Raw genomic sequence first — 27,448 nt, 5'->3', positions numbered from 1 at the left:
GGACAAATACGCGACCCTCGCGGTGATGGCCATGTACCAGCGGGGTTTTAAAGGTTAGGGAACGATCGAAAATTCAATCATGTCGCGGCAAGGAAGCTTCTACGCTGTGGACGATTATTCGTAACGGTCGTTGGACGCATCGGCGAATCGGCTACCAAATTTGATAATACTCGGACGAGGAACGACGAGGAAAAGAGGCGCGGAAACGTCGATGACAAACGAGCCGAAAACGGTCACTCGAGGAGGGTAATCGTTTCCCAATTGAAATCCAATAGCAAACGACATACAGGCGGTGGCCCTCGTCCCTCGAGAAGGACCGAACGTCCATTGCTGTGTGCGTCCATTGATCATCGGTCTAAACTGTTTCTGACGCGAATTATGCGGAAGTAGGTGGAAAAAGTGTGGGTTGGCAAAAGCAATCGCGAGTAAGCCGCCCGGTCCGTGATCGTAGGTGGCGCGAACACTCGTGGAATTTTCAAGAATTTAAATAATATCCTTTTATATTATCGAGGATGCGCTGAAAGTAGCAGCGGGCAGGGTCGTAGGTTTTCGCGGCGGCTATCATAAATCCAGCGGTTGCGCTGCCAGCGGAGAGAGAGAAAATCTACAATTCTAAAGCTTTCCATAAAACACTCGACAAAACGCTTCGCCCGCGGTTTTCGAGTGGCTACCGGGCCCCTTCTCCATCACCTCCCTCTCCACTTTTCCCGCGTCTTCCCTGCCGCGTCGGCCGCCTGCCTCCGCACCGCCGCGAATCTGTTGAAATATGTAAAACCGTGTAACCTCTTCAATTTACATAGGAACACGTGGGCGCGCTGCTCCCCCGGATGAAAAGTGGCCGATCCTTCTCTTATTAATTGATCGCCCGAAATCCGCCGATCCACTTTCTACCCCTCCGTGAAAAACCCTTCCATTCACCCTTCTTCCACCGACCAGTTTCGTGGTTTTCCGATTTTCTCCCGGCTAGACAAAGAGGAAGAGAAACACGACTGCTATTTGGTCGTACGGCCACGAGGAATTTCATGGGTGGACAAAAACAGCAGCAAGACTAAAAGGGGAATCGTGACGAACGATGCAGCAGCGGGGAAACGTTGTCTCACGTGATAGACGTCCATCATCGCGCACGACGAAAGCCTTAACGTCGCGGACGCGACACGTAAATACACGTGTGTATCGCCGTTGATACAACGATCATTTTTTTCTTCTGGCCGTCGACGATAATCGCAGTCGCTCGCTTCGTTTTCCTTCCACCTTCGCCTCTTTCCATACCGTCTACGGTTCTCTTTCTCTTTTTCTCCAGCCGGTTTCTATATAGGTTTCTCTGGTGGCGCGTTCTCTCGCCGCTATCCGTGATCCAGGGCGACGGCACGCCGCTGCCACTGGTATTTCGAAACTCGCTGAACAAACAAGCGCCGATAAAAGTACCGCGGTATATAGTACATCTGGAAGTAGGGACCATCAGTCACGGCGCATCTGCGAACCACTTTCCTTCCCTCCCCCCCGCCGCCACCTCCACCGCCGCCGCCACTGACTCCTCCGCCCGCTCGTTTTCCCTCGCGCTCCGACGACCCCTCCGGGAGTGCAGCGGGTGTCCCGAACTTCTCCTATCTACCCACCGCGCCGCTAAAAACCATTTGTCATCGGCCGCGTAAATATGTTCTCGAGCGAAACGTGCGTTCGACTTTTTTCTCTCGCCCACGGTGTTACGCTCCGCTCACGGAAATTCGAGTCCACGCCAAACGATGATGGTAGATCGCGACGCGACCATCCATTTCCTGAACGCCTCCTACCTTTTTCCATCGAAAGGCGACCGGAATCGCTCGCGTTTCCATACGTTTCTTTGATCGTGCAAGGATTTATAGACTCGTGTCGACACAACTATCCGACTATTCCGATCTTTGCTTCATTGGCTGAAGTAAAATGTTCCAATAGCGTGTATATTTTCGCAAGCTTCCGCAACCAAATGAACCCGCGCGATAGTTCTCTGGCATTGTACCAGAATCTCTAGTATCGTTTAACGCGAAACCGAGTAAATAAGCAAGCACGTAGGAGATCGACGCCGGAATGGCAAGTAACGAGCTACGGCTACGCTGGCAAAGTTTATCTTTATTTCGGCGAGCTCCGCGTCTTCGCCAGGGGAGTAGCTTAAAAAGTTGGTCTAATAAAACCCCGGCCCATTTGTCAAGGGGTGTTGTAGTCGGTTCCCGGAGGCTGTTGCGAAATGTATGTAAAACACATCTCGGTCGGCTTGCGGAGTCGTAACACGAAGCGCGGGCCGCTCTGATGGGCCGACATCTAAAATAATAAAAGTTGCCTCCGTCATTTGTCAACGGTTCCTCTAAGGAGCGACTACTTCCAACGCCACCTCGTAATTTCGCGATGTCGCAGCTGCTATCCCCACCCTTGTATCCCTTGGCTTTTCCACCCCGGAGATGTTACGCGATTCCCGACCTTAATTTTCCTGACACCCGTCACACGGCCGCTTCTTTTCCCCGAGAGCGCGATTTATTCCAAACTCTACGCGGCCAATGTGTAAATTCCAATCTTCTTCCACTTGTTTCACTTTTGACCTTAATATATTCGACACCCGTATGTACTTTGAGAAAACAATTCTCAGTGACCGAGTAGTTTCTGCGATCGTAATTTCTATTTCTAGAAGTCGATGGTCCCGATTGTAGAATATTCTAGGTTGCGTCACCGATCTCGCACGAGTTAAGATGCAACGATGTTGAGCGTAGATTAAAAAATATTTCTTTTCAATTTGGAACATCGGTTGAACTTTGCATCCTCTCAAACAGTCGGCTGTACTGCTAGACGGTTAGACAAGCCGCGTTCCGCTGAAAGTTTAATTAAAAGCGAGCGTGTGGGAGCGGCGCGGCTCGAAGGGAAATAAACCGATACTATACTGACCGGTTGAATGGTCGCGCTCGGAGGTGACGCGAAACGAGGCTTCCCGGTTCTTTATGCGAGCCCGCTTTAATCCTTGGACGAAGGAAGACGCGTCTTAAAGTGAAATAATAAATAAAATAATACGTCCGGGGCGTCGATGTCGGCTCGCGGTCTCGGCAATAATCTACGGCAACGAATGTGCCAGACGACTTTTATGAAACGTGGGCCCCTTCTCTTTCGGCCCTTTTACGCGGTTGAAAAATAAAATCCTAACCCTTTCCCGGCGTTCACCGAGCGAGAAATAGGGGGCGCGCGAGAGACGAAACGGAGGCGGCGGGATAAAACCTTAAATACGACCGCTGAACACCGGGGGCCTACAATAAAATTCTCGTAAACCATTCGCTCGAATAATACACCTGCTTTGACCATTACTTGACCGAGCCAGTTCTCCGCCTGTTTCGGTGCAACTTTTTCCCGTGATTTTCTCCTGTGATTTACAGTTCGCACGAATCGTATCTCCAACTTGTCCATGAATTTAATTGGAAAAAGTTGATCCTTCGATCATCACCGTTTCTACCATCGAATTATCAGGTTCGCAGTCAAACGAGTGATTTTCTATGCCTTTTCGACGAGTTTGAAACGAGAAATTTCGTTTTCTCCATAGGAATGACGTTCGCGCACTGAAAGAATGATCGAGCACCCGGTGCTCGGGATAAGCGGTCCCGGTTGCTTCGTTCTTCCAGTTTATTTTCCAAGTAACCCTTCACATTGCGCTAATGTATTTCTTTGAAACCGCTATTCACCGCGTCGACGTTTCAATCCGGTCCATTCAACGTCCTCCAGCCGTTTCCCGGCTGAAACACTCACCCGATCGATCTAACCACCGCCGTCTATCGTGAATTTTCACACGACTTAATCCGCATGCTTTCACCCCCCTTCGGTGACTCGTACTTTTCTGCTCGCTGTTTCTTTTCCTTCCTCTCACGCTCCGTCTCCGCTTCCTGTCGTCGTCTTGCCACACGCTATCGATCGAAATTGTAAACGGGAAAAATTCGATCGACCAGGTGGTGCGTGTGTAGACACGATCGTCGTCGTCGAGAGGAAGAGGAAGGACGAGGAAAGGCACGAGGAGACGCGTGTCGCGCGGCGACAAGGGGTTAGCGCATTCCAACTCGATTCGATGGCTAACAGGTCGCCGACAAAGGGAAACAGGCGTTTCGAGGGGGTGGTGGGCCCCGTTTGAACCCCCAGGATCGCTAAATATTTCATTTCGTATCCCTCGAAACGTTTAATCTCGGGTCAGGTGCGCGCACGCTCGCGATCGCGTTGCACGCGCGTTTGTGCTCCGTCGATGACAACCATCCGGCGGATGCATAAGCTTTCTCTCTCTCTCTCCCTCTCTCTCTCTCTCTTCTCTCTACTATCTTCTTTAGCGATGCTTCGAGCGATCGAATCGATCCTCATCCCCTTCGTGCAGCGTTCGAATTTCTCGTTTGATCTCTTGGAACTTTTATTCTTTCTGTTTTCCCGGAAAGGTTCGCTCGCGGAAAAATGTAGGCGCCGGCAGCCAGCTGGAAAATCATTCCGTAACCGAGAGATGTTCGATAAATCGCAGGCGTAAAACCGTGCCATCGGTTATATCGTTTAGGTATAGCTTTGTACCTCAGCTCGAGGATCGGAAACTTTCATTATCGGACTGTTCGCCAGCTTTCACCCTCCCCGTTACCCATCTTCGTTTACATTTATGATTTAATATGATCGTCCATTGTTGCGTCCCCTTTGATTCCGCCCGCTCGTTTCCCCTCGCCCTCGACAAATATCTCTTTCTCTCGGTTCCCGTTACGTGTGTAATTCGAACGCCGACCTCTTTACCCGCTTTTCTCTTTTGTCGTTTCCTTCGTCCTATTGGGATCCGCAACAAGCACCCTATCTCGGGAAACCGAGAGCCTGGATGGCGGCAAAGAACCGAACGACACGCGAGGGAGAAAAAATCCCAATTTTCTGGAATCGCGGGTTCGGCGACGCTTCCGAGAGCCGAGCTTCTCCTACCCGCGGGGGAACAAACGTGCAAGTTCACTTGGAATATCGGCGACACGGAAACGCAAACGAAAGACGAAACGATAGATAGGTAGTAAGATAGATAGAGAGGGAGAGAGAGAGAGAGAGAGAGAGAGAGAGAGAGAGAGGACAAAGGACGACGCGCGCGGAATATTAAATTCGCGCAGAATTCGAGCAACTTTTCAACGAAGCATTATGGGTCGGCTATCTGGATGATGTAGCACCGAACTTGGGAAGACTCGACCGAGTGAAACCCCGACTCTTCTGCCGTTCCACCTTCCCCATGCTCGTTTTCGTCGTTTCTCCGCTTGCACGCGCGTCTTTCCTCCCTTCTTCTCCATCCGTTTTTCTCTTCCTCCGCCCGTTGTCTCTCGTTCCATCTCTTTTCCCCTTTCCCAGCGGTCGCTTTCTCTCTCTAGGCATAGCTTCCAGGGTAGCAATCTTTTATTATTAGCGCAGGCTTTACCAGACAATGAAACGAAAGGAACGGAATATGATATTGTAGTACAGAGGCTCGGCGGAAAGGGAAGCTATTGTCGGTCTCTTTGAATTTTAAAGTCAACGATCGATACGGCTCGGGGGATGCGCCTTTAGCCATATAAACCGCTCCGCTCGCCCCCTCAACCCTAGCCCAGCCCTCTTTTCTCCGCGGTACATTCGCCCCTCGCGGCCCCTTCCATCCTGTTCTCGCGACTCTCGCTCCCTCCCCCCTTCCACAGCCCCTGTATCACGTTTGTTTCGAATCGCGAAACCAACTCCGGTTTCGACACGTGGGTTGATACGTGTAGCCTCTGACTTCTCGCCTCTGGTTCCCGCGAGCGAAGGATCAGCAGCCCCGAGCGGAATCGGAATAGGAGGGCCGTCAGCGAAATTGTCGCCGGTAATGATAAATTGCGCCCCCGGCTCCGACGAAACAGCCCGTCCGCACGAGTGCCGACCGACCGTGCGGGAATCAAATTGCAATTTGTTATTTGTAATTCCGAGTGTCGTTTAATATACTCTCCCGCGTTCCTGGCCACCCTTTCAGACACACTGGGACGAAAGGGTTAGAAATTAAGCGGAGCTTGATGAGAAAGCGCAAAGGTGAATACGCGTCTCGCCACCTTTTGCCACGACGTACTTCTCGTCGTCACGAATCTGAAGCGTAATTAAGCGCGACAACCATTATTTTTACGCCAACGCGTAATTGTTTTCCGTAGCGTCTCGAGCAGCTATTTGCTTCGGTTCCGGTCCGATTCGTTCCGGTATCGTGCTTCACTTTTCTCATTACCGTCTCGACAGGCGATTTAGACGTAAGTAGTATTTACGTTGGCCGATTTATTACAGTGATCGATCTCATGTACATCTCGAACCGACCGATCGTAACCACGAAGATTTATCTAATCGCGATGGGAAGAACGAAGCAGAGATAGGAGGCATAGAGGGATGCGGTGGCTGAGTAGGCAAATATTCGATTTTGTCTATTCAATTTTCCAGAAAAATAGTGCGTCGTTTCCCTCGCGTGTTCTTCTTCAGCCTCATCCCCCGATCCAGGCATTATCGACGCGAGGTAGCGACAGAAGGAGGCGATGGCTGGCTGAACGAAGGAAAGGAATAAGTTCGATCAGTCAGAGGGTGGCAGTTACCGTTTCGGTTATGGTTTTCGGAAGCGTTGTCGAATCCAATTCTTGCGCAAACCAGATAAGCGGCCTTTTACGCGTGTATTTTCGCACACGCGTCGCGCGGCCAGAAATAGGGGTGCGCGTTTCGTTCTATCGCGGACAAGCAGATTTCCACGCGACAGATATCGGTCTCTTTTTGTCGATAAACGATCGCCCCGCGTGCCCCGTTATTTTCTTCTTCTTCCATCGTTTTTCATCCTTCTCTCCCGAAGTAACTTCCATTCGCCAGAATATTCTGGCATATCTGTGCTCTTTGGCTTAAGGCTTCGAAGCGATCCTACGTATCCTTCCGCGTGTACACCCCCGATCGTTCTTTATTTTTCTCGTTCGGCATATTTTTCTTCGATCTACTCCGCAGGCTAGCTCAGGGCGGCAAAGGGGACGATGGGTCGAGGGTGTACGAAAGGGGATTCGTCAGTTTATTTGCGTATTGCCTGGCGGCTGAGCATCGAGCCGTTCACGGAGCGGAGAACTCGAACGCTACGCTTATCGCCACTGAACCTTGCGTTAAATCTCCATCCCTCCAATCTTTTCTTCTCTGCGAAGATCGACCAGAGTTTCTTCGTTCGAGTGAAACGTTCGTTAGATATCACACACTGTCAGATATCAAACGGGAGATGGTAGAGCGTAGCTCTAACACTTAGAATTTGCGACATTACGTTCGGAAACACCGTCGAAGTTATTATAGTTTCGCTTTAGAAAATAAAAGGAGAAAGAAAACGAGAGTATATAAAATAGACGAGGGGATGGATTTGGGATAAAAACAGGCGAACGATTCGGTTCCGCGACCCCCGGTGGAAATCGGTCCATTCGAAACCGCGATAAGCCATGTCGCGTTCTTTCTCCGCTTCCTCCTTTCTCGTTGTAGGGGCGGAGATTCGTGGGCTGAGCTCCCAAAGCGACCATCGATGGCTCTTAATCGAGCGATCCGCCGCCAAAGTGATTTTTATTTTCCACGAATCTTGATTTATACGGGAAGGCTTTTCGCCTCGACCCTGTGTGACACGACGGAAGAGGGGGCAGAGCGAAAAGGGAGAGAAAGAGAGATCGAAGACTGCAGTTTCACGCGCATACGCTGCCGTGCGGTTGCCTTCACGAGGGGTTACCCTACGCGTTATCTCTCCGTTACGCGTTGGCAGGCATATGGCTGGTCGGCTGCAGGGGGCGCAGAGGCAGCAAGCGACCGGGGGACCGGCTCATAATTTTCAGATTTATGTACAAATGTTTCTGGCGAAGCGGCCGAGCGGTCGCTTCTTTCTTCCTCTCTCTCTCGTGGGGAAGATATCTATCGTAAAGTTTCGCGGAATTGAAAAATGCTTTCGAGGCTTTCTCGCCTCCGAGTACACAGCCGAAGGGGCGAACGTCAGCCGACGACGGGGATGACGTATCGTCCACGAACGCGATCCACACAGCCGCCTATCTTTCCGGAATAAATGATTTCTCTCGCTAACACGCGTCTGATTCTCCACGCTCCCCCAACTGCGTCGGATTTATCTCGGGATTTCGCGACATTGACCTCGTTTGTAACTTTCGGAAAACAGACCTGTGGTACAATTAAATTTCGTATCATATCTTACTGTAGTTCGATCGAAATTGAAACGTAGATTAAGAAACACCGAGAGAATCGTGTTTTAGAAGAGCGAGCAAGAATTAAGGGTTAAACAAGCATCAAAAACGAACCATTCGCGCTATTTCTATTCGAGTCCCTTCTAAAATCGTGGCCACATGTTACGCCACACGCTACGCGTCTAACCTTGAGCTAACGAGCGGAGGGGCCGAGACGGGTGGAGGTAGAAAAAGAGTCGCAAGAAGGAGATCATTCCCATTCGCAGTCAGCCATCCGACCAGCCCGACCAGTCGGTCCAAGTGGCGTGGAACGAGAATAAAAAGCGCTTAGAGCCGTATAAACAAACAATTATTCGTCGCAGCCAGTCGTTCGCACCTCGTTCCCCGACTCACGAGTTTGTCGGACAAACTCCAACAGGCATCGAGCGTGAAGTCATCGAGATTCTGAGTTCCTCCAGGCGACTGACAGCTTCTCTGTCCATCATGCAGTTTACTTTCTTCTCGCTTTTCGATTTTCATACTAAACCACGTGGTTCCTTTTTCGTGACGAGGTAGTAAATCGCTCGTCAGGCTCGTGTTCGCGAGGCGCTCCAAGGATCGAGTCGGGGCAGTCGTTCGTCTAAACGGTCGGTTATCTGGCCGGTCGATCGGCATTGTCTTCCCTCGGCAGCCCCGGAAGCCATTCGGAAGCGAAATAGAGTAGGAGAGAGAGAGAAAGAGAGATAGAGAGAGAAAGAGAGGGAGAGACGGAGTTTCGAAGCGAGTGATCGCTGCGCGGTGCGGACCAGGGCACGATCGAGCAGAAGCGAGAGGCTGAGGAAACAATTTAGCTCGATCAACGTTTCTAGCCGGAATCTCAGGCGTCGTCGTCTAATTAAACCGCTGTCCTGCGCGGATATAAAGTCGGAGGTTATCACCGGCGCGCGGTATCTGATCCCCGGCCCCGGCTTAATCCGACTGTATTTCCAGCCGGAGCGTTTTAAGCGGCCGTCCAATACACACGCAGACATGGACTCGCGTGTACGTATTTACGCGGACACGGGCGAGTATATGAAACGAATAGAAACTCGGGTAGTCTCATTTCCTGTCTGCGGGGGTCCCGCAGGGGATACATAATTAGCTGGTTCGCCCGTTTGTCGGAACGCCGACAAGACGGGGAAATGTAAGAAGACCTTTCGTCGAAGAGCGCTCGCCTTTTCCTCCTGCCCGAACACGCCGTTGCTCGTGTCGCTTATCGATTGCTCTCGGAAATTATCGTAAAACGGAAGCAAATAGCAGAGAGGGCGGCAAAGGCGAAGGAGGGGATGGTCGGCGACCGTCGAGCGTCTCACGCATTGTTTACCGAATTTTCACCGGACGTCCCTCGAAATTGAAATTACTTTTCAAGGAGAGCGCGCGTAAATCCAGGCGTCGACACGGTTCGGTTCGTTTTCTTCCCTCCCGTAATTCCTCGAGCTGACAGCACTTCTCTCTCTCTCTCTCTCTCTGCTTCCCTCTCTCTCTCCCTCTCTCTCTCTTTTGCTCTCCCCTTGCTTCGTCGGTTAGGCCAGTTTGGCTTAGGATGAACTCGACCGCGAGAGTATTAAAGCCAGCTACAAGAAGACGTACAACGAGAAATTAATCTCAATCGTCGCTGGGCCTCGGCCCCGTCATTTATCACGACTCGTTACCGGGAACGAGCGGCCGGAATCCACGGATTGATATGAAGTTAGCAACGGTAGTCTGCGCCCGATTGTGTCGTGACTGCCGCTGAGATCTATTAGTCAAGCGGGGCCGAGTGGCGAAACGGAAAATGGAAGAAGAAACCTGCTGGCTGGAAGCGGAGCAGCGTGCGCCCCCCTGAGCATCCGACTCGAACAGACACGGAGAGAAAGCGAGAGAAACTCGTAGGCAGGAGGAAGAGCGAAATAGAAAGGGAAGGGAGGAGAAGGGGAATTGGAAACGGAGATAAAAGGGGCTGGAGCGTAAGGTCGATTTAGTGGGGGCGCCATGGGTGGGCTTTGTCGCGACGAGGATTCGCGCACGGTATCGTTGTCATAAGTATGTACCCGGAAAGATCTTGCCCCGATGACAATGAACTCGCGTAAACGTCGCAATTAACGCGCTACCGACTGTGAAAGCTCCCTTTTTGCCGACTCAACGTGTCCCGCCCGACTTCATCCACCTTCGAAGGGCGCAGATCAAATCTGCATAAGTATGAGACTTGCCGTTTAACGAGCTTCCAAGGAGCGGATCGAGGCTCGTTTTTAATCGTAGCTGCGTCGAACATGTTAATTCGCTCGAGTCGACGAATACAGATAGAGATGTCGGATGAGCGGAAAAAAAGACTTTCATGTTTCGAAGGTTTATCTTTAGCACGATACAATCTTTCACTTTAATTCGAAACAAACGAGAATTTCAATTCGAGGAAACGTTAACGAGCGTCGCAAGGGCGCGATTTTGTGACTCGCCGCGAGCCGGACGTCTTATTCGCCGCCAGCGATTTGATCGATGAGCAGAAGAAAAGCTGGAATCCTAGGAATTCGATGATTGAATCAGTCTGAAGGCCCCCCGAATCCGAGTGGTCGCGCGCGGTTTGATAAATGCTGTCCGTCTGCCGATACGTCGGATAATATTTGCGAGCAGATCCGGTAGAAATCGAAAGGCAGGGGCGACTGGATCGAGTGTAATTCGATTCCTTCCCGGCCCTTTATACCGTTCGTCCGGAGAAGCAACGTTCTGACACTCGTCCCACAACTCGACCGATGCCTTCTCTCCATCTCCGAGCCAATCTCTGCCTTCGTCCCTCGTCACCGACCTCTATCTTGAATTATGTTTCTCATATTTTCTCCTTCCACTATCTCCGGGACCTGTAGCCACGTGAAAATACAAGAAGAAACGCGTTCCTGGAACGACTCTCTCTTCCTTCGCAAAAGGAAGCGCCACTGATTGTGAGGCGAAATTCGCGATATCTTTTCGGTAACACGATCGGCCAGCGACCTGGTTTCTTGGTAATTACCGAGCTAACACGAAGGAAAGGACGTAGAGAACCGAGATGAAATAAGGAATATCCTCGAAGGACGAAGGCTCGCCTTCGCGACACTCGTTACGAGAACGAACCCCTTTCGCCTCAGATGTCACGCCAGCGAGGGTGGCGTTTTCGAGATCGCGTACTTTGGATCTCGTTACCAAAATTCCCTCCTCTTCCTTGTTTATTATTTCGACTCGTGGAATTTTCGGAGACGGGTTTCGCGACAAACGACGAACGTTGAAGTAGAGGAGCCCGAGCCAACCGCCAGCGTGGTTCATCCCCTTTCGGGCTGCGACCGATGAGGCTGTAACACAATCGCGCCTCGGATTCCAGAGACGTAATTAAAATTACGACGGCATGGGTCAATCGTCGCGCGTTCCACTCGCAACGACGAAAAGCGAGCCGGTGACGGAAAGGAACGAGAGGACGGGCGAATATCGACGTTCGCGTGCATCGTTTATCGAAAAAGCCGCGGCGGCAGGGTCGCCAGCATACTTTCGTCAATTAGCCCGGCTCTTTGTCCTCTTAAAATTACAACTGTTCCCTGTCATTATCGGAACGCGCGTCACGCGTACACGATGCTTTTGATTTTTCGCCAAAGTAACAAAACGCGGGCAAACAGCCCGACCGCGCGTTCAACGATTCCTGCCGAACGAGCCGAAAAAGCGTTGATTAAAAACGCCACCGGAATGCATGGAACACCGTTTTCAATCGCAGCAATGTGTACGAGGACGGGTGTCGCGAAAATGGTACGTCGAAATCGCGAACCAGCTCGATTCCAACGTAACGATCACGAATCGCAGGTCGCTTTCTTCGCGTTCGAAATACGCCTCTTAATGAACTCCCGCTGGGCAGGCAGTCCGTTCCTCGGCATTGGGGCAGGAATCCCCGCGGAGTTCGTCATTACCGAATCAAAATTAAAGGCAAAGATCTGGAGAAGGGTATCGTTCGTTCAGCTTATTAGTCGCATACGTACTGTACCACGCTAATGGATACGACGGGGATTGATACGGTTCAATCATCGGTAGAGGATATGGATGCGTCTAAAATAGCTGCTTCCGAAGCGAGGGGAGAGCTCGTATCGCCTTTGTAGTTCGTCTTCTCTATTATAGACCGAAGAGGATTCGATCGATTTATCCGTTCCGTGTTTCAATAAGATTTACAATCTTCTGTCACAAAGTCTCATTGTCTGTGAATCTCGTGGAATCTCGTTAAAATTCACACTCGTATTCGATCTAATTCAGACGATAGCAACGCCAACAAAAACATCTCGGAACATCTCGCGAGGTACGAAGATGCGGTGCAACTCTTCGCTTTCTGCGAAGTTCGTGGAACACGAAATTCAATAGGGTTGAAGCTATTGGTCCCGTGGAAAGGAAGGCAACGTTCGCTAATTATTCGCGACTAGAAGCAGGGATTGGCCGCGCTCCGAAAGCCGTAGGCACGCCTAATGAAATCCATGATCTATTAAGGTGGCTGTGAGAGCGTCTAGGTGTCTACTCATGCGAAGCTAGATAAACGCGCGGCTAAACGCACATTTGCGCGCGTAAACGCGCATACAAACGCTCCATGGCCGGAACCGTGAAGACGCCGAGGCGACTGACGATGTACCTGCAATATTCGACTAATTAGAAATTTAATAACCCCGCTGCTCGGCTGTTGCAGCTTACGACGACGTCCCAGCAAATCAACTTCACCCTCTCTCCCACTCTCTCTCTCTCTCTCTCTCCCCCTTCTTCCCTTAATTTCAACGTTTTTTCTTTTCTTCGCCAACTCGTTCCTTTCCCTCGACCCTTTTCTCTCGACCGTAGTCGCTCGAACAAGGCTCCGCTATTCCTGTTCCCATCCGAATTTGCCAGACCGACGAGTAAACGGGGGCCAGGTCCAAACGGAGGCGGACCGAGATATCCATCGGTCGTCTTAATCGACTCGTATTACCAATTAAAATTTAATTATCCCCGAAATTAAGTCGTTACGATATCGAAGGCGCGCGAGCGCGATCCGTCTATAATTCTGACGTTGCTGTCGGCGATGATAGCGAAGGGATGATGACTGGTATCTCATCGGCAAATCGACTTCTCCGCAAAATTTCGAAGTTTCGCGAAATTGGTCGTCGAACGAACCGCGGTGAGCGCGACGCCCAGCGACGAGATACCGCCGCGTATTTCGTAGTCGTCTTCTCGAAAGCATCTCCCGTGGAAAGGGAAACGATGGCTCGTCGACAGAAGAAGAAGAAATGAGAGGGGGGGAAAAAAGAAGGATATGGAGGGAGAACGAGGGGAGAAGGTGGGGGTCCTCTCCTCCATTCCGCTTAACGCGGCCGTAACTTATCGCTCGTAGACGCACGGTATTTCTCTCCGGCTCTTTGAAAGCATTTTCTCATTAAAAAATTAAGGTTCGAGGGGTCGAGGAGGGGCGGCGGCGGTCGGGGAACTGAGCGGGAGGATGTCGGGGGTGGATGGAGGTCTCGCGGGTTCGCGCGTGGAGCGGCAGCCGCCAGTGAAGAGGGCGGTTTGCGGCGGGGGACGGTCGGTGGTGGGTCGGTAAGTGCTCTGCGGCTCCCAGATGCGCCCAATATTATGTTTAATGATATTAACTTCTTACTTAATGGTCCGCGGTTCGATTCGAGGTGCGAAGAGACGCCCTCGGACCGCGCGGCCTACCCCGACCCATAAAAAGAACTATACCCGGGAGAATAATTTGCAAGACGAGGAAAGGAACGTCGGGATTCGGAGGAGGGGTAACGAAGAGGTGCGGCAGGAGGGTCTAATCGTCCGGAAAACACCAATTTTCGACTACTTCGCGTAGCTCTTGGAAAATAAATTTGTAAATACACCCTCGATCTACACCCTTGGAAATAATTTCTTTCGACGACCCGTTACCCCTCTCTCTTCTGTCGTCGCTGTCTCCGAGGACTCGCCTCCGTCTCGAGGTTCCGGGACGAAAGAAAATTTCGCTTGAAAATGTGCGCGCGGAGTGTTAAAGAGCGTATGGCCGGTTAATGTCAGTCACGACATCCGGCCGTGAATCTTAACGATTCTCTCCCCACATACCGCGCGGCTCGATCCACAAGGGTCGAACAATATAGAGCCAAGATTAAAAGTTTCGCGGTACCGAGGCGTAAAGATTGGCTGGTGTAGCTTAACGAGCCTGGCGCTCGTAAAGACGAAAAAAACATTCAAGGAAACTGAAAAAAAAAAAAAAAATAAAAAATAAAAGAAGGACACTTGGCACGGAAGTTTCGCGAGGCAGGAATAACATCATCGCCCCCGTTAGTGACGCGATCGTTTCGTCGATAGATTCGACAAGACGATTCGCTTTTGAATCGACGACGTAATACGAGAAACTCTCGGCTCATAGGCCGCGGCGTCGAAACGAAACGTGGAAAGAGGATACGCGCGGTTCGTTCTCCGTTACTACCTGCCACTCGGGCTCCGATGGAAATAAAAGGTCGGAGGGAAGCCGGTTTTACGCGAGAGCGTGCGATCCCTCGAGGCGATGTGCGACAGCTCCGCATAGAAAAAAAGAAGCGAATCGATTAACAGCGATAATCGGATGAAACGCGCGGCCGACAGAGAGACCGGCACTTATCTTCCTACGCGGTCGGCTCGAACCAAGACTAGAATAATTATTTAATTAATGGCCAGCGCACAGGTCGAGAGTCCACCTCCGCTTTGGTCGATTCGTCGCCATCCGCCGGAATCGATACTAAAACTTTTCCTTATCTGTTTTGCTGTTTGCAGGCTCCGTGAGGAGAGAGGAGACGCCGAGAGAGCACTCGCGTTGGACCAAAAACCCAGGGATCTGAGCTCGCACAATGGTAAGATAAATACGCGTACGCTCGTTTACCGTAATTATAGTAATCGGCCGATAATACCGCGAATAACGCCGAGTCGTATTATGGGCCGAGCACCATTACGCGGACGATGAATCCTCCTTCTCCTGGCGACCGGCGATCCTCGTGATTCGAGGCCGTCGTTCCTTCGCCGTTCCATCCAGTGGAGGTGGATGCTTTTGTACTTTCCTCTTCGATAAACAGCTTCGAATCGAACGTTTCTCTCGTGGAACGAAACGTTCGCGCGATTTCCACTTTGCCTATGACGCGTACGAGATTCCTCTAATGACAGAGAGCCTCGAAACGGAACATCCCTCCGCAACGGGGGTACTGGCCATCGCTCGAGGCCAGGACACGAGTTAACCGAGCGTGTCCGGATCGCGGAGGACCAGTCCCTTTTTCGATTTCTTTATTTCTCATCGCTGGCCCGGTCGAGCGTTTAGGCGGCCTGGAGAGATTAAGTCCGATATCGGGTTACGGGGCACCGCTTGGCTCCGCCTTTCTTCTGATTCTCCGTAATATTTTAATCCGTTTGATCGGACCTTTTATATTGATGGCGAGTGTGCGCGACCCTAGGCCCGGCCGGCGACAAACTGGACGTTTCGAGTTCGAATCCGATCGTGTTCAAGCCGCGGGCCCCACGGAACCTGCGGGTCTCGTTTCTTCAGGGATTTCGACGCGGACGTCGATCGTGCTTAATCGAGCGCGGCCTACCGCTGGCCGCGATCCTCGCCTCGAATCGAGACTTATTCGCTCGTCGACGAAGCACACGGTTGTTCCACGATGCAGCCACGGTCGAACCACGAGCTGGCCCCGAACGATGCGTCATTCCGCTTGGCGTCGCTGGCCAAACAGTATCTATCCACGTCAGGATTAAAATGCCGGGATATCAAATACAAGGGGAGCGGGTCAACCGTGGAAATTGGACGGTCTGTTTCTTCTCGTATAAGCGGAGGCAAATAATATCCATCAATCATTGTCGATCGAAGCGTTCTATTCTTCGAAGAATCGTATAAGCGCGTACGAGATCGTTATCCAACGCGTAGACAGACGATAGATTCACGGAACGATCGTGTTAACAGGTTCCTCGAATGGTCACAGTCCCGTGCTGAACCTGTCGAAGACGGCGGGAAGCGGAAGCGTGGGCGAGCATTCCGGAAGCGAGGCAGAGGCGTCGCACCGTTCGCAAGACGACGAGGAGGAGGACGACAATCTGTCCGAGGACCTGGACGACGACAACGAGAAGGACGAAGGTGAGAGTGCGTGGCGTGGTCGGATTCGTCTCGTGGAAAATGCCGCGCGACCAACCGATCTTCTAAGCGTCGATCGATACGTCGACCAAGCCGATCGGTCGATCAATTAAAGCCAGGTAGAGCGTGACGGTGAATTTGACGTGTGCCGAAAGTCGAAACGATGTTGCCCGTTCCGCGCGGCACGCATACGTAAAATAATTATATCGAATGGACCGGACAGACCGCGTTTAAAGATGAGTTCCCTGGGACGACTGGTAGGTCAGACCCTCTCATCGATCATCTCGGGCCCGCCGCGGAACGACGTTCTCTGGGATTCGTCTTTCATCCGGCGTTCCGAACGAACCGAGGTCTCTCCTCAGCGGTTGTCAAAACTTGTCAGCCGTGCACGATGAAATTTTCACCGAGAGGCGTTTGGAATTTTACGCGCTGCACGTGTCTCGACTGCCACCTTTTTTCCTCCGTCTGTTTCCTTTACCCTTTCTGCTTGTCATGCGTTCACGTCGAGTCAGATTGCACTAGAGAGATACATCTCGCGAAACTTTTCTTTTAGTCGATAGTTGTATTTCTTGCAAGTCATTTACGAGCGTGATCAATGGCGAATAATTAAACCTTCTGGATTGAATATTATCGTCGTTCTATGGTTTGAAAACTCGCCGGATCTCGATATTACGGGAAAAAAATTTGAAGAAGCTTTAAGAAAAGATTGTACGGTTCCTTTACGATTCGAAGCTCTACGAAAAACTGATATATACGAGATTCGCACTGGAACAGCATGGAAGAAGCACCACTGGTGGAGGGGCCCGTTGGTCGTTAGACTCGCATCTTCGGTATTTAGTTTCATTTTAATAATGAAAGATGGGTCCAGATAAAAATCTCGGTCCGTAGCCCGCGGTGCTATCTCGACTGTCCCGGCGCTTCGATGCATCGAAGCGTCATAATCGCGATGATTTCTAATCGATTTGCCGATTGTCTGCGCGCCACGCGTTAATTGGATATTCCAATTAGAGCCTGCGAGTCTTCACCTCGGTTGACACGAACGGAAAAGAACGTCTTTCTTCCTTCCAATCTCTCGTCGTACCACCAATAAAAGTACCACTGAGAAAATCTGGTAATAAAAAAGGGAATCGTGGAATCTCCCGCCACGACAGGATATACATATGTCAAATTCCGAAAGAATATAAAACTAGCAGGACGCGATTAAAAGCGAGGTCAAGGACCCGGACCCAGAGACGAGAAACAGTAAATGTTCGGTTAGGCGGGTGGATTAGAGGGGAAAGGCTACAGGGTGGAATTAGCGGGCCCCTAAATTTCAGGAAAGACACAAGTTAGACGTATAAATTCTGGTGGTCGTGTACCGGAGGGGGCAGAAATCCGTGTCTCGCAGCGTGTCGTATACATCGGCTACATCCTACCTATGGTGCTCGCGGTGATCGAAGTAGAACCCCATCGAACGTCCGTGGGAGTGTACACGCCCGTGGAATGCAGTTCTGATTTAATGAGACGCGCCGCTATCTCGCTCTCGTTCCTGGAATCCGATCTACCGCGATTCGTTCGTTTCTTGCCCGACTTCCTGGAGATTTCGTCCGATTTCTTTTAACCCCTTCTTCCCGGCGAGATTCTCGCTAAGCGAGAAGAGCTCGCGAGTGCCGCGAGTCTCGCGAAATTTCTCGTCCTCCTCGCATCGCGTCGGGCAATTCGATGGAGAAGACGTTGGCCTTTGGCCTCCGACGCAGATAATTGTAATGGGTTTCGAGAGAAGGAGACCGAAGCGCGGCGATGGAGCGACCATCGAGAAGAAATCGAGAGGAAAAAGGGTGAAGGAAGGAAGAAGGAGGGGGTGGAGGAGGGCGACGAAGGAGAGACAGAGGAGTGGAAGGTTTGTGCTATCAAAAGGTGCCGGCGGATCGGCATCGAAGGCAGCCGCGCGAGCATTAAATCGGCCAATGGCAATAAGTAACCGAATGCCGTGGCGTTGTAGGTGCGCGCTGATAATTAAAAGACGATACAATAAAGCACGTATCATTGGCCATAAAGCAGCCGGGGCTAAAGCCCACGGTGTGGGCCGTAGGAGCGCGCGGACCGGTCACTTAAGCTCGGAAGAACCCACGCAGACGTCTTGTCTCGCCACTCTCCGAACCTCTTCGGCAATAACCATAAGGCATCCTTTATTCCGGCGATCCCCGAGCCCCGGATCCTTCCACGGTGTCCAGAGCCACGGTTCCTTTCGTTCCAACGACGAAAACCATGCTTCCAGGCTAATCGTCGATAGAGAGAGAATAACGAGGCTACTCCCGCCTCTTAGCCGGAGAACGACGAGTCGCGATCTCGAGTAGAAAGCAGAAAAAAAGTAGCAGAAAGAAAGAAGTGCGTTCGAGCAGGAACTTTATTCCAGGGACCGCGCGTCCTTCGTGGAATCTCGAGAGTTTTCCATCGAAATTCCCTTACCCGCGGCGCGATACCGGAGGATAAATCGCGCGGCTGGAAACGAACGACAATTCGGTGTGTTCGTCCTGGTTCCCCCACGGTGCCGTACACATCGGATCGGCTAATCGGTTGGTCGAGTGCCGTTTTAATTCGCGAATTTAATTCGTCCGCGATGACGTTAAATCAGAGACGTGGCGAAGGGTAACAAGTAGTCGTCGCGGGATTACGGCTTTGGAACACGCACGCGTTGTAAGTCTCCTCGAGAGAGCGGCCGGCGCGAGACCTCCCTCGAACGTTGTTTCACGATCCTTCGGCGAAATTTATCGGCGACGCGTCTCGTATACGCGCGCTCAAGCCAAACAAAAAGTCGCGAGGAGACGGGCTAATAGGCGAGTTCTCGTTGCCGCTCGTTCGCGTGTCCGATTATTACATGCGCATTTCCTCTACGCTGATCGCGTTTTCTACGTTCTCCGCAGCGGATCGGCTCGTAAACGATCGAGGACGATTTAATTACTTTGAAAGCGCGATACAAACGCTTGGCAAGAAAATCCTATGCGAATCGGCACAACATTGATCGAATCGAACAATCTTACATGTATGTGGGTAATTTTTTCAGATCTGTCGGACGTGCCGGAGAACCTGCCGCTTCCCGCGCCGGGATCCGAGAGTCCTCAGGCTCTGAATTATTCCCAGATCGCCTCCGCGGCGGTGGCCGTTTCACAGGGAGGCCAGGATCCCTCGGTCTCGAGTACGGAGACCCTGCTCAGGAATATCCAGGGCCTGCTCAAGGTCGCGGCCGACAACGCGAGGCAGCAGGAGAGGCAAATCAACTACGAGAAAGGTCAGTGGCATGGCTTTCTTAACGCGTCTCTAGCCGAGGCCGCAATTTCATTATCTGCCAGCTCTCGCGAAGCCGCATTAAGAGACATTAGTCTCTTCACCGGCCCTTCCATCCCATTTTCCTTTCTTTCTTCCTCCCTTCCTTTCTTCCCTTCTTTGCCCATCGCTCACTCCTTCTACTTCTGTTGACTCCTCTACTTCTGTAATTTGTTCGGCGTTCGACTGTCACGGCACAGTATCGCCCGTGACATCCGGCGCTGAAACTCCACGAGATGGATTCGAACACCAGCTTCGCGGTGTCGACGACTAATTTCAGGGTAATAACGCGTTACTCTCGCCAGCCATTAAGGTTTAAGGATCCACGGAAAGAGTAGCAATTTAGGCGCCGTTCGAGTGCTGTAATTTCGCCTAGCTCTGTCTCGAGTATGTCGTTACCGTTTGGTTCTCGTACCATTTCCGATGGAACGTGTTATTTTGAGGTAATCCGAATACCTGCTTTTCGCGATTTTTATTGAAAATCTCGCCGAGAATTTAGTCACCGTTTAGCGTATGTATATCTCGTGGAAAAAATCTCTAATCTTCGCAAAGACGATCGATCTCGAGCGCGAAATAAGACTGACTCGCAAAAATCAGCCCGCGTAAAGAAACGTTCACTCGTTGAGATATCGTCGTTGTAACCGTGGCGGATAAACGACGCGTGTCTTAAGTAGATAACGGCCGAACCGAGGTAACGCGATTAACAAGGCCCTGCGAACCGTGGACTCGCGTCGTGTACCTCGCCTTCGTTCTCATTAAGCGCGTGATAGATCGACTCGTGTTATTATTATTAGCGTCCGACATGCAGCGTCTTGAGACCTGGAAACATCCGAGGTGTAAAGAGAAGAGAGAGATCACACGATCGGATGAAGACGACGAAGTGTTTAAGTCACTCGTCGACGACGACCCTAGCGTTTCTGTGAAGATCGTCTGGCACTTTGTTAAAGATCGATCGATCGATCGGACTTTCTTCACCAGGCGGCATAATCGCGTGCCTAAGAGGATTCGTGTTTCGACGTCCCGGCGTCGATGCTCGCGATTTGCTAATCGCAATCAAAGACGCGTAATCGTCGTACGATTGCCATAGAATAAGAAGGAAAGTGGAACATCCTGTCGAACGAGTTCTTTATACGCGAGTATTCTATATACTACGAGTACGTAGCGTAAGAAAATTCTAATAGAAATACACGGTGGCGTCGAACGCGTAGTATAATCCTTTCTTGGCCCAGTTCTTGAGGACCACGTGTTCGCTCGCATTCACTCCGCGTCGACCTCTTCCTCGCCGAAGCAAGGACACGCGACGCTTAATATATTCCAGCCGAAACGTAAAGCCGGCCTTTAATTGCCCATTAACCGCGGTATAAAGTGTCGTTTCCACGGTCGTCGAGTAACGCGTGTTCACAGCGCTTAACGACGTCGAAGCCGGACGCGGCGAGTCCCGGACCGCGCTCTCGTACCCTACGTTTTTCCTCGCAGCGAAGAAGGAAAGTGGCATTCTTTCGGGCACGGTAGGTTCCCTGAGCGCTGTATCTCTCAGCGGCGATCGCCACGAGGAGACCGTCCTTTGTTTCGCGACCGGTCCAGCGGCCGATTAAGCCGGGAGTTTAACACGAGAGGACGTTCCGCGTCTCGAAGCCGACGCGTGTCCAGCAACGAGTTCATCTTCCATGCCGCGCGACGTCCAAGCAGCAGGCTTAGCGCGGATTCCTCGTGTCCACGAACGTTCACCGAGAGACGAGCAGCGAACGAAGGAGCGAACGTAGAGGAGCTTTCGTTCGCGAGTCGATCAAATCGATAAAGAATCTAGGAGAGAAAGAAGGAGATCGCGCGCAGCTGGATAAAGGGACCGATTCGAGACGCGGATACGCGTCAAGGGAACGAAGACGAGATCGTAGAAGGAAGAGAGGAGGGCAGGAATTGAGAGCAGATCGACGAAAATGCGTAGCCTGGAGGATGAGGGCCAAGGAGAGGGTGTAAGAGGGCCGATTTAATACTCGAACGAACCAGCAGCTCGTTTTACACCAGATGGTTTTACATACGGCCGCTATCGTGTTACCGAGCTTCTCCGTATGGCTGTGTTGGCCGCTTCGACCGGGCCCCCTAATACGCGCGGACGCGCGAACACGAGCGAAATCCTCGGAGCTCTCCTTTGGAGAACCGGACTCGATCTTGCGTTTCTTTGGAGAACGGGCACGGAACGACCAGGGAAACCGAGCGGATTTTCGAGAAGGAACGCGGGATGGTATCCTAAACTTCGTTAAGTCCACCATGAACGCACGAGTAGGTCCCCTCGATGAAAAAGGAAAGAGTAATTTAAAAGTGGCGGAAAGATAGAAAGAGAGGACTCACGGTCTCGTTCGGTCGGTAAGTTACACGATGCACGGGAGAACAATATGAGCTCGCCGGATGCTGGCGAGCAACGTAGGTGCTCGCTATCTTCGATGTTCACCGAGATAAGGGTACGAGGGGAACCCACGGCGGGAGCGCAAAGATTGTGCGCGCCTCTTCTTCGTGTCCACCGCACGGGTCCGCACACATAAAGGTATACGTGGACGTGCACGTGGATAAAGAAAGAAGGAGAGAGAGTCCATGGCGGGCCGGTTGCTTAAGGCCCGCCGAGAGAGCGGAATAGAAAGAGGGGATTGAGTTGTAGCCGCGAGTGGAGGATCTTATGTAGATTCCTTGTAGATCGTGCACCCGATTCGATCGCGATCGGCTACCCGGTACCGGGTTAATTAAAATTGTACGGGCCGGACGTCTTTCTTTCTCGCTGCCTCTCCTTTCTGCCTCGCGTTCGCGGCCTTTCCATCCTCTCTTCCCTGTTCTCTCCTCCTTTGTGTCTCTCCCCATGCCACCGTCTTCTCTGCTCACTGCCTCCCTGTTCTCCAGTGTCGCGTCGCCTCCCCTCGACCCCGACCGCCTTTTCATCTTCCTTTTTCCTTGGCCGTTTCGTTCGAACCAGCACGCTGGCTGCACCGGCCGGCGGCGCATCCTACCTACCGTAAGCTCCTTCGATTTTTGGCCGCTGCCTGGGAGGCTGCTTACGTGAAATCCTATTACCGCGAGCCACGCCGCGCGACAGCGCAACGACTCTCTCTGTCTATCTTCTTCTTATTTTGCTTTTGCCTCTTTTCCCTCTCGTGGCCTCTGTGCACGAGCCTGGTGCAAGCGGACCAGGATGCAAAGAGTCTGGCTACGTTGATGTTACGAATAATACTATGTGCGACAATAATACGTGCGTTATGATAGATCATACACTCAGAAGTGGCCAGGCTAATTCGCTGCTACTATAAATTCGAATACGCAGATCGAGATCGAGATCGATAATTTGTACTATATCTTCCAGCATGGTCACGGTTTAAACACAGATATAAAGCCGCAGAAGGGTGAACTGGACCCGAGCACGGGATACCCGAAAAACGTGTAGGACTGCGAGCTATCGAGTCCGGTACCACTGGTGCCGTTCCTTTACCTACTATAAATAGGGAAAGAGGGAAGGGTACATGAACAGGGAGCAGCAAAACGAAGAAGAGCTGGAGGGAATTACGATTCCGTTGGTATCCTTAGTTCTTGTTCTATCGTCCCGTTCCCCGTTCGATTCGTTGCTCCCATTCGCGAGAGCCGAATCGGCGCAGTCCCGAGAATCATTAAACGTCCGCAACCACTTGCAGGCTACCTTAAATATCGTCTCAGGGTCGAAGGTCGCGGGACTGCGAGCGCGCGAACAACCGGCCGCGTCGATTATTATGCTTATTAAGGTGGAAAGTAATAAATTACAGCTGGCTAATAGCGGGTATCGTGAGAAGCGACGGGAGATGGGGGAAGGAAACGGTCGAAGAAGCTTCTCGATCCCCGTGTACCGTTCAGATCGATTCGTCGAGGAACTTCTTCGGCCACTGAAAACAAAACCGATCGGCCGTTGTCTGTTGGTCGGTGTCTCGACCGCGCGACCAGTCGCCGGGGGAGGACGTTTCCGAGGCAATAAAGCTGTTCCATTCTTAATTAAATCCGAGACCACGCGAACGAGCTAATTAAAGCAAACATCCGACGCGATAAAGTTCGAACGTTGGCCCGAGGTCTCGAACGACATCCTGAAATAGGGAGAATCAACGAATCGTAAAAAGAGCTAGTTGGCAAGTTTAACCACTCTTGTTTCACGTAGGTTTCCAATACGCTTTTCCTGCTAGTATCAGTGTCTAATTTGAAGCCTGGCAGGCGAACGAGATGGGAAAAGGCAGAAAACCGTTGCTGGTATCGATCTGCGGCGATGCCTACGCGGCCACGGAAATATCCGTGCTCTTGGGGGCAGAAAAGCGAGGGTTGGGCAGCCGATTGCTTCGCGAACGACGTATACACAGAAACGAGTGGGAAAAAAACGAGCGTGCCATCGATACACGTGTGCGTACATAGTTTGCGCGATAATGGCCGCTCCGCCAGCCGATAGAGAGATAGCGTTGCTTCGGCTCGCGCGCGCGACCCAAAGGGGCGGAGGGTCGTTCGCTGCCAGGGCTAAACGTAAATCAATCAGACTGCGTTCAAACGAGAAGCAACTGGTCGAAGGTCTCGAATGTTTGCAACGAAAGGTACGACTGCACGTTGCTTGCGTGTGCCATGCTGATTTATCGCGAAATCAATGCGACTGTGAAGGAAAATGTACAAGGTAAATTGAATGCATATTTCGCGTCGTATAGAAACAAACGATGGAAAAGATTGTAGTTGCCATAAAAAATGGTTGGATAAACTTCAGGATATGCATATCGTAATAATTTTTCTTCCCTCGCCTCTGAGAAACAAAGGCGAAATAGCGTACATGTTTCGTCGTCGTGGAAGTACCAAATCGCAGCAGCAGTCTCGATAATGTGTCCCGGTATCGAACTCCAGGAATTTTCATAACGAGCAGCAGCAGCAGCAACAGCAGCAAGCCGGCTGGAAGAAAAAGGGCGCCTTTAATGGGACACGTTGGCGCCCGGGTCAGGGTGGCCCCGTTGTTACTCGTTAATTCGAGCTGCGACCGAGAGAGCACGCACACCAGCGATCCGGTGGCCAGGTCCGGCTATTCTCGCGCGAATCCGTGGAAAGCGCAAACGAGCGTGATCCCGAGGTATGCGCTTCGTGCCGAGGAACCGACGAAGAGCTCCACCCTTTTGTCCTTCTCCCTCCACCGTGGTTCCCTACCAAATCGGGCAGAAACGTAGGAATAAAAACGCGAAACAATACGATGTCGCAGCAGCGTGGTCGTTGTCGGTTCCCACCTCGAGCTCCGGAGGTTCGCCTGGCCTGGAGAACGCGGCCGATTGTCAATTAGAGAAACCACAAGGGCTCGGTTTTAGCATAAGCCACCGGCCAAAAGGGGCTAGGATAAACGGGCTATAGACGCACGCATCGTGAGCGCGTTTCTTCCTCGACTTTCTTCTCCTTTCGGGGGCGAGGCATCGGTGCATCGGTAAAAAGAGACAATAAGATACGGAGAATCGGAAGAAAGAAGGATGCTGGTGGACGGTGGAGAGTAAGCAGGCAGCGTGCGAGCGAAACAAGGGGGAAAGAATTTAAGAGAGAGGGTCCGCTGGTGTTAAGGAAGCTAATAAATTATCCTTAACGCGGCGACAACTGGTTGATTATTTATTTAACAATAAAAGGAGTCACGAACTCGAGATAGAGTCCAGCTCGCTGGTCTCGTCGAACACGTCGATCGTTGATTCGAATTGATTCGATGTTTGGTATCGATCTGGAGGACTTTCAGAAATTAAAAAATCTAGAACTTTCTAGAGAACATACGCTATACCGATTGTAATGGATGACGTTGTTCAAACGCAAACGAACGAGGATGAATTGACAAAGAGATATCCGAAGGCGTATGTATCATTTCCTAGAAAAAGCCTCGGCAAGAGTAGGAGGAAAACTACGGTACGCGACGATAAACCGTGGTGCGCACGTCGCTTAAATCTTGGATTTAACGATCCCTGGGCATCGATCCTGCCGCTCGATCGTCACCGATCGTTGTCGCTTTGGAATTAAGCGACAAAACGGACATTGGCGACTAACGATCCCGCGCGCGATTTCCCGGCTGGAGAGGAGGTGAGACACTCGCATCCAGCACGATTATAAAAGCGGAAATTTACGAGCCTCTCGAAGCCCACGGGAGGAGATCTCGCGGATTCTTTTCCGTCCCTATCTCTTCTCCCAGACTCTGTCCGGGACTTTGTTGCGTCGCGGATTTTATCGTCGCCGCCGTTTTAAGTGTCTCCCGTGAGACTTTGTTGCCGAGGTCTTTCCTCTCTCGACCTTCGGCCGATTACCGATCGCCGGCTCGATCGTTCGTCCGTCTTCTTTACGCGTGCCTGCAGTACCGGATCGTACGCTTCGCTCGATGTTAAACACGATATTTTTACGGTTAGAGGAAGACCCAAGCGGCAATTTTGAATTAGAAGATGTTTGATAATGAAACCTTATAAATAACTGTTAATTTGACGGTTGATGATTGGAATTGAAAGTCGAATTCAATTTTGATCAGATTTCTCAGCGAACGCGTCAAGAGCGAGGCGAACGAAGCGACAAAGACAAAGGAGAGAAACGGCCTCACTCGAAAGAAAGGTGGAAAGAAACTTGACCTACCGCAGTTTTAACTACCGTTCAATTATACAGTTTGCTTTCGGTTGGGTCGTCGCACGGGTCGAATAAAGCGTGTAATTTACCGGCAATAAAAGAGCAGTGGTAACGGCCACGCGAGAGAGTTGGTCGCGAATCGCGTGAACGAAAGAGGGAGAAGTCGCGTCGTTAACGACGCCGTTTACTGCCGCGAGCAACGAATATTTTGTTGCGTCTCTCTGGTCCGCCGACGTAGAATCGACGACGGCACGCGGCTTCGTGGCTCTCTCGCGGAGCCTTCTCTCCTTTTCCCTCTCCTCGCGACTCCCACCGACTCATGACCGGGCCCATCCACGACAAAGAAGAAAAGGAGGAACGAACGAGTCGGTACGCGACAGAATCCCGTTTCGAAAGTGTCATCGTGCCCCGGCGAGAGATTCTCGCCAACGGCGTAAAAGCACCGCGATAATTGGCCCTTAAAGCACGCCCCTCGCGGCTTAATGCATATAATCGCGCGCATTATGCGCCTGCGACTCCATCCTCTCGACCCGCGAGACGAGTCTGGCTAATTTTCTCGCGTGACGTAACCGCCCGATTAGACCGTAGAGGAGGCGCGAACCTGCGCGTTGGGTAAATAAGGAAAGCGTGACGACAAGAGTTGTCGTTTCTTTCGTTCTCCAAGAATCGCCGCGAGACGCGAACATCGCGGTGGGCAGGTGTTCCAGGTGTCTTCCACCGTACTCCTAAACCCTGAGGCGACAACGCAATCCCGCTTGCATATATATATATATATACGTACGTCGTGTTCAGCGATTGTCACGATTGAGAAGATAACGTCGATAATACGTAATCGATGATGTCCAGTACTTGCTTACTCGCGTTTTATTTACGACTACGTATATAGCGAGTAAAAGTTTCAAAGAAAACGATGAACATTTATCGATATCGGGATTTGTCTGCGCGATGCGACGGTGGTAGTTGAAGACGTAAAATCGGCAGGCGGTTATTAGCGCAACGCGATAACGACGGGGTGGTGAACGTACGACAAGATGAAGATACCGAGTTACGTCGCATTCGTTAGAGCGATTCTTAATTACGGTTGTCTCGAGTGACATACAGGACGGAGGAAGAGAGGCAGCTGGCTCGGTAGCGCGATTTTACAACTCGCGCTGTTTCCGGTGCACGCGATACGCTTTGCGTTCGCATAAATTGCCGGCTATGGAGCACCGGGTACAGTGTCGCGAGTCGACAAGCCTCTAGGAATCGCGAGACAGTGGAAACCAATTCTTCT

At 51.5% G+C, this 27,448-nt stretch overlaps 1 protein-coding gene across 4 annotated transcripts in view; it reads left to right on the top strand.

The window, feature by feature from the left end:
- LOC122566536 (dachshund homolog 2) overlaps positions 1-27,448 on the top strand; it is a 143,897-nt gene that overhangs the window by 75,447 nt on the left and 41,002 nt on the right. For all 4 annotated transcript variants that reach the window (XM_043723944.1, XM_043723945.1, XM_043723941.1 and 1 more), the window contains 3 exons: positions 14,928-15,004; positions 16,102-16,272; positions 19,313-19,537. In XM_043723944.1, coding sequence (XP_043579879.1) covers positions 14,928-15,004; positions 16,102-16,272; positions 19,313-19,537 — 473 coding nt within the window. The remainder of the gene's footprint in view (positions 1-14,927; positions 15,005-16,101; positions 16,273-19,312; positions 19,538-27,448) is intronic.

This window comes from Bombus pyrosoma, linkage group LG4 (assembly GCF_014825855.1).
Source record: "Bombus pyrosoma isolate SC7728 linkage group LG4, ASM1482585v1, whole genome shotgun sequence".
NCBI classification, from domain to species: domain Eukaryota; kingdom Metazoa; phylum Arthropoda; class Insecta; order Hymenoptera; family Apidae; genus Bombus; species Bombus pyrosoma.
Note: the sequence above shows the minus strand (reverse complement) of the source record. Positions and strands in the feature narration are given on the sequence as shown.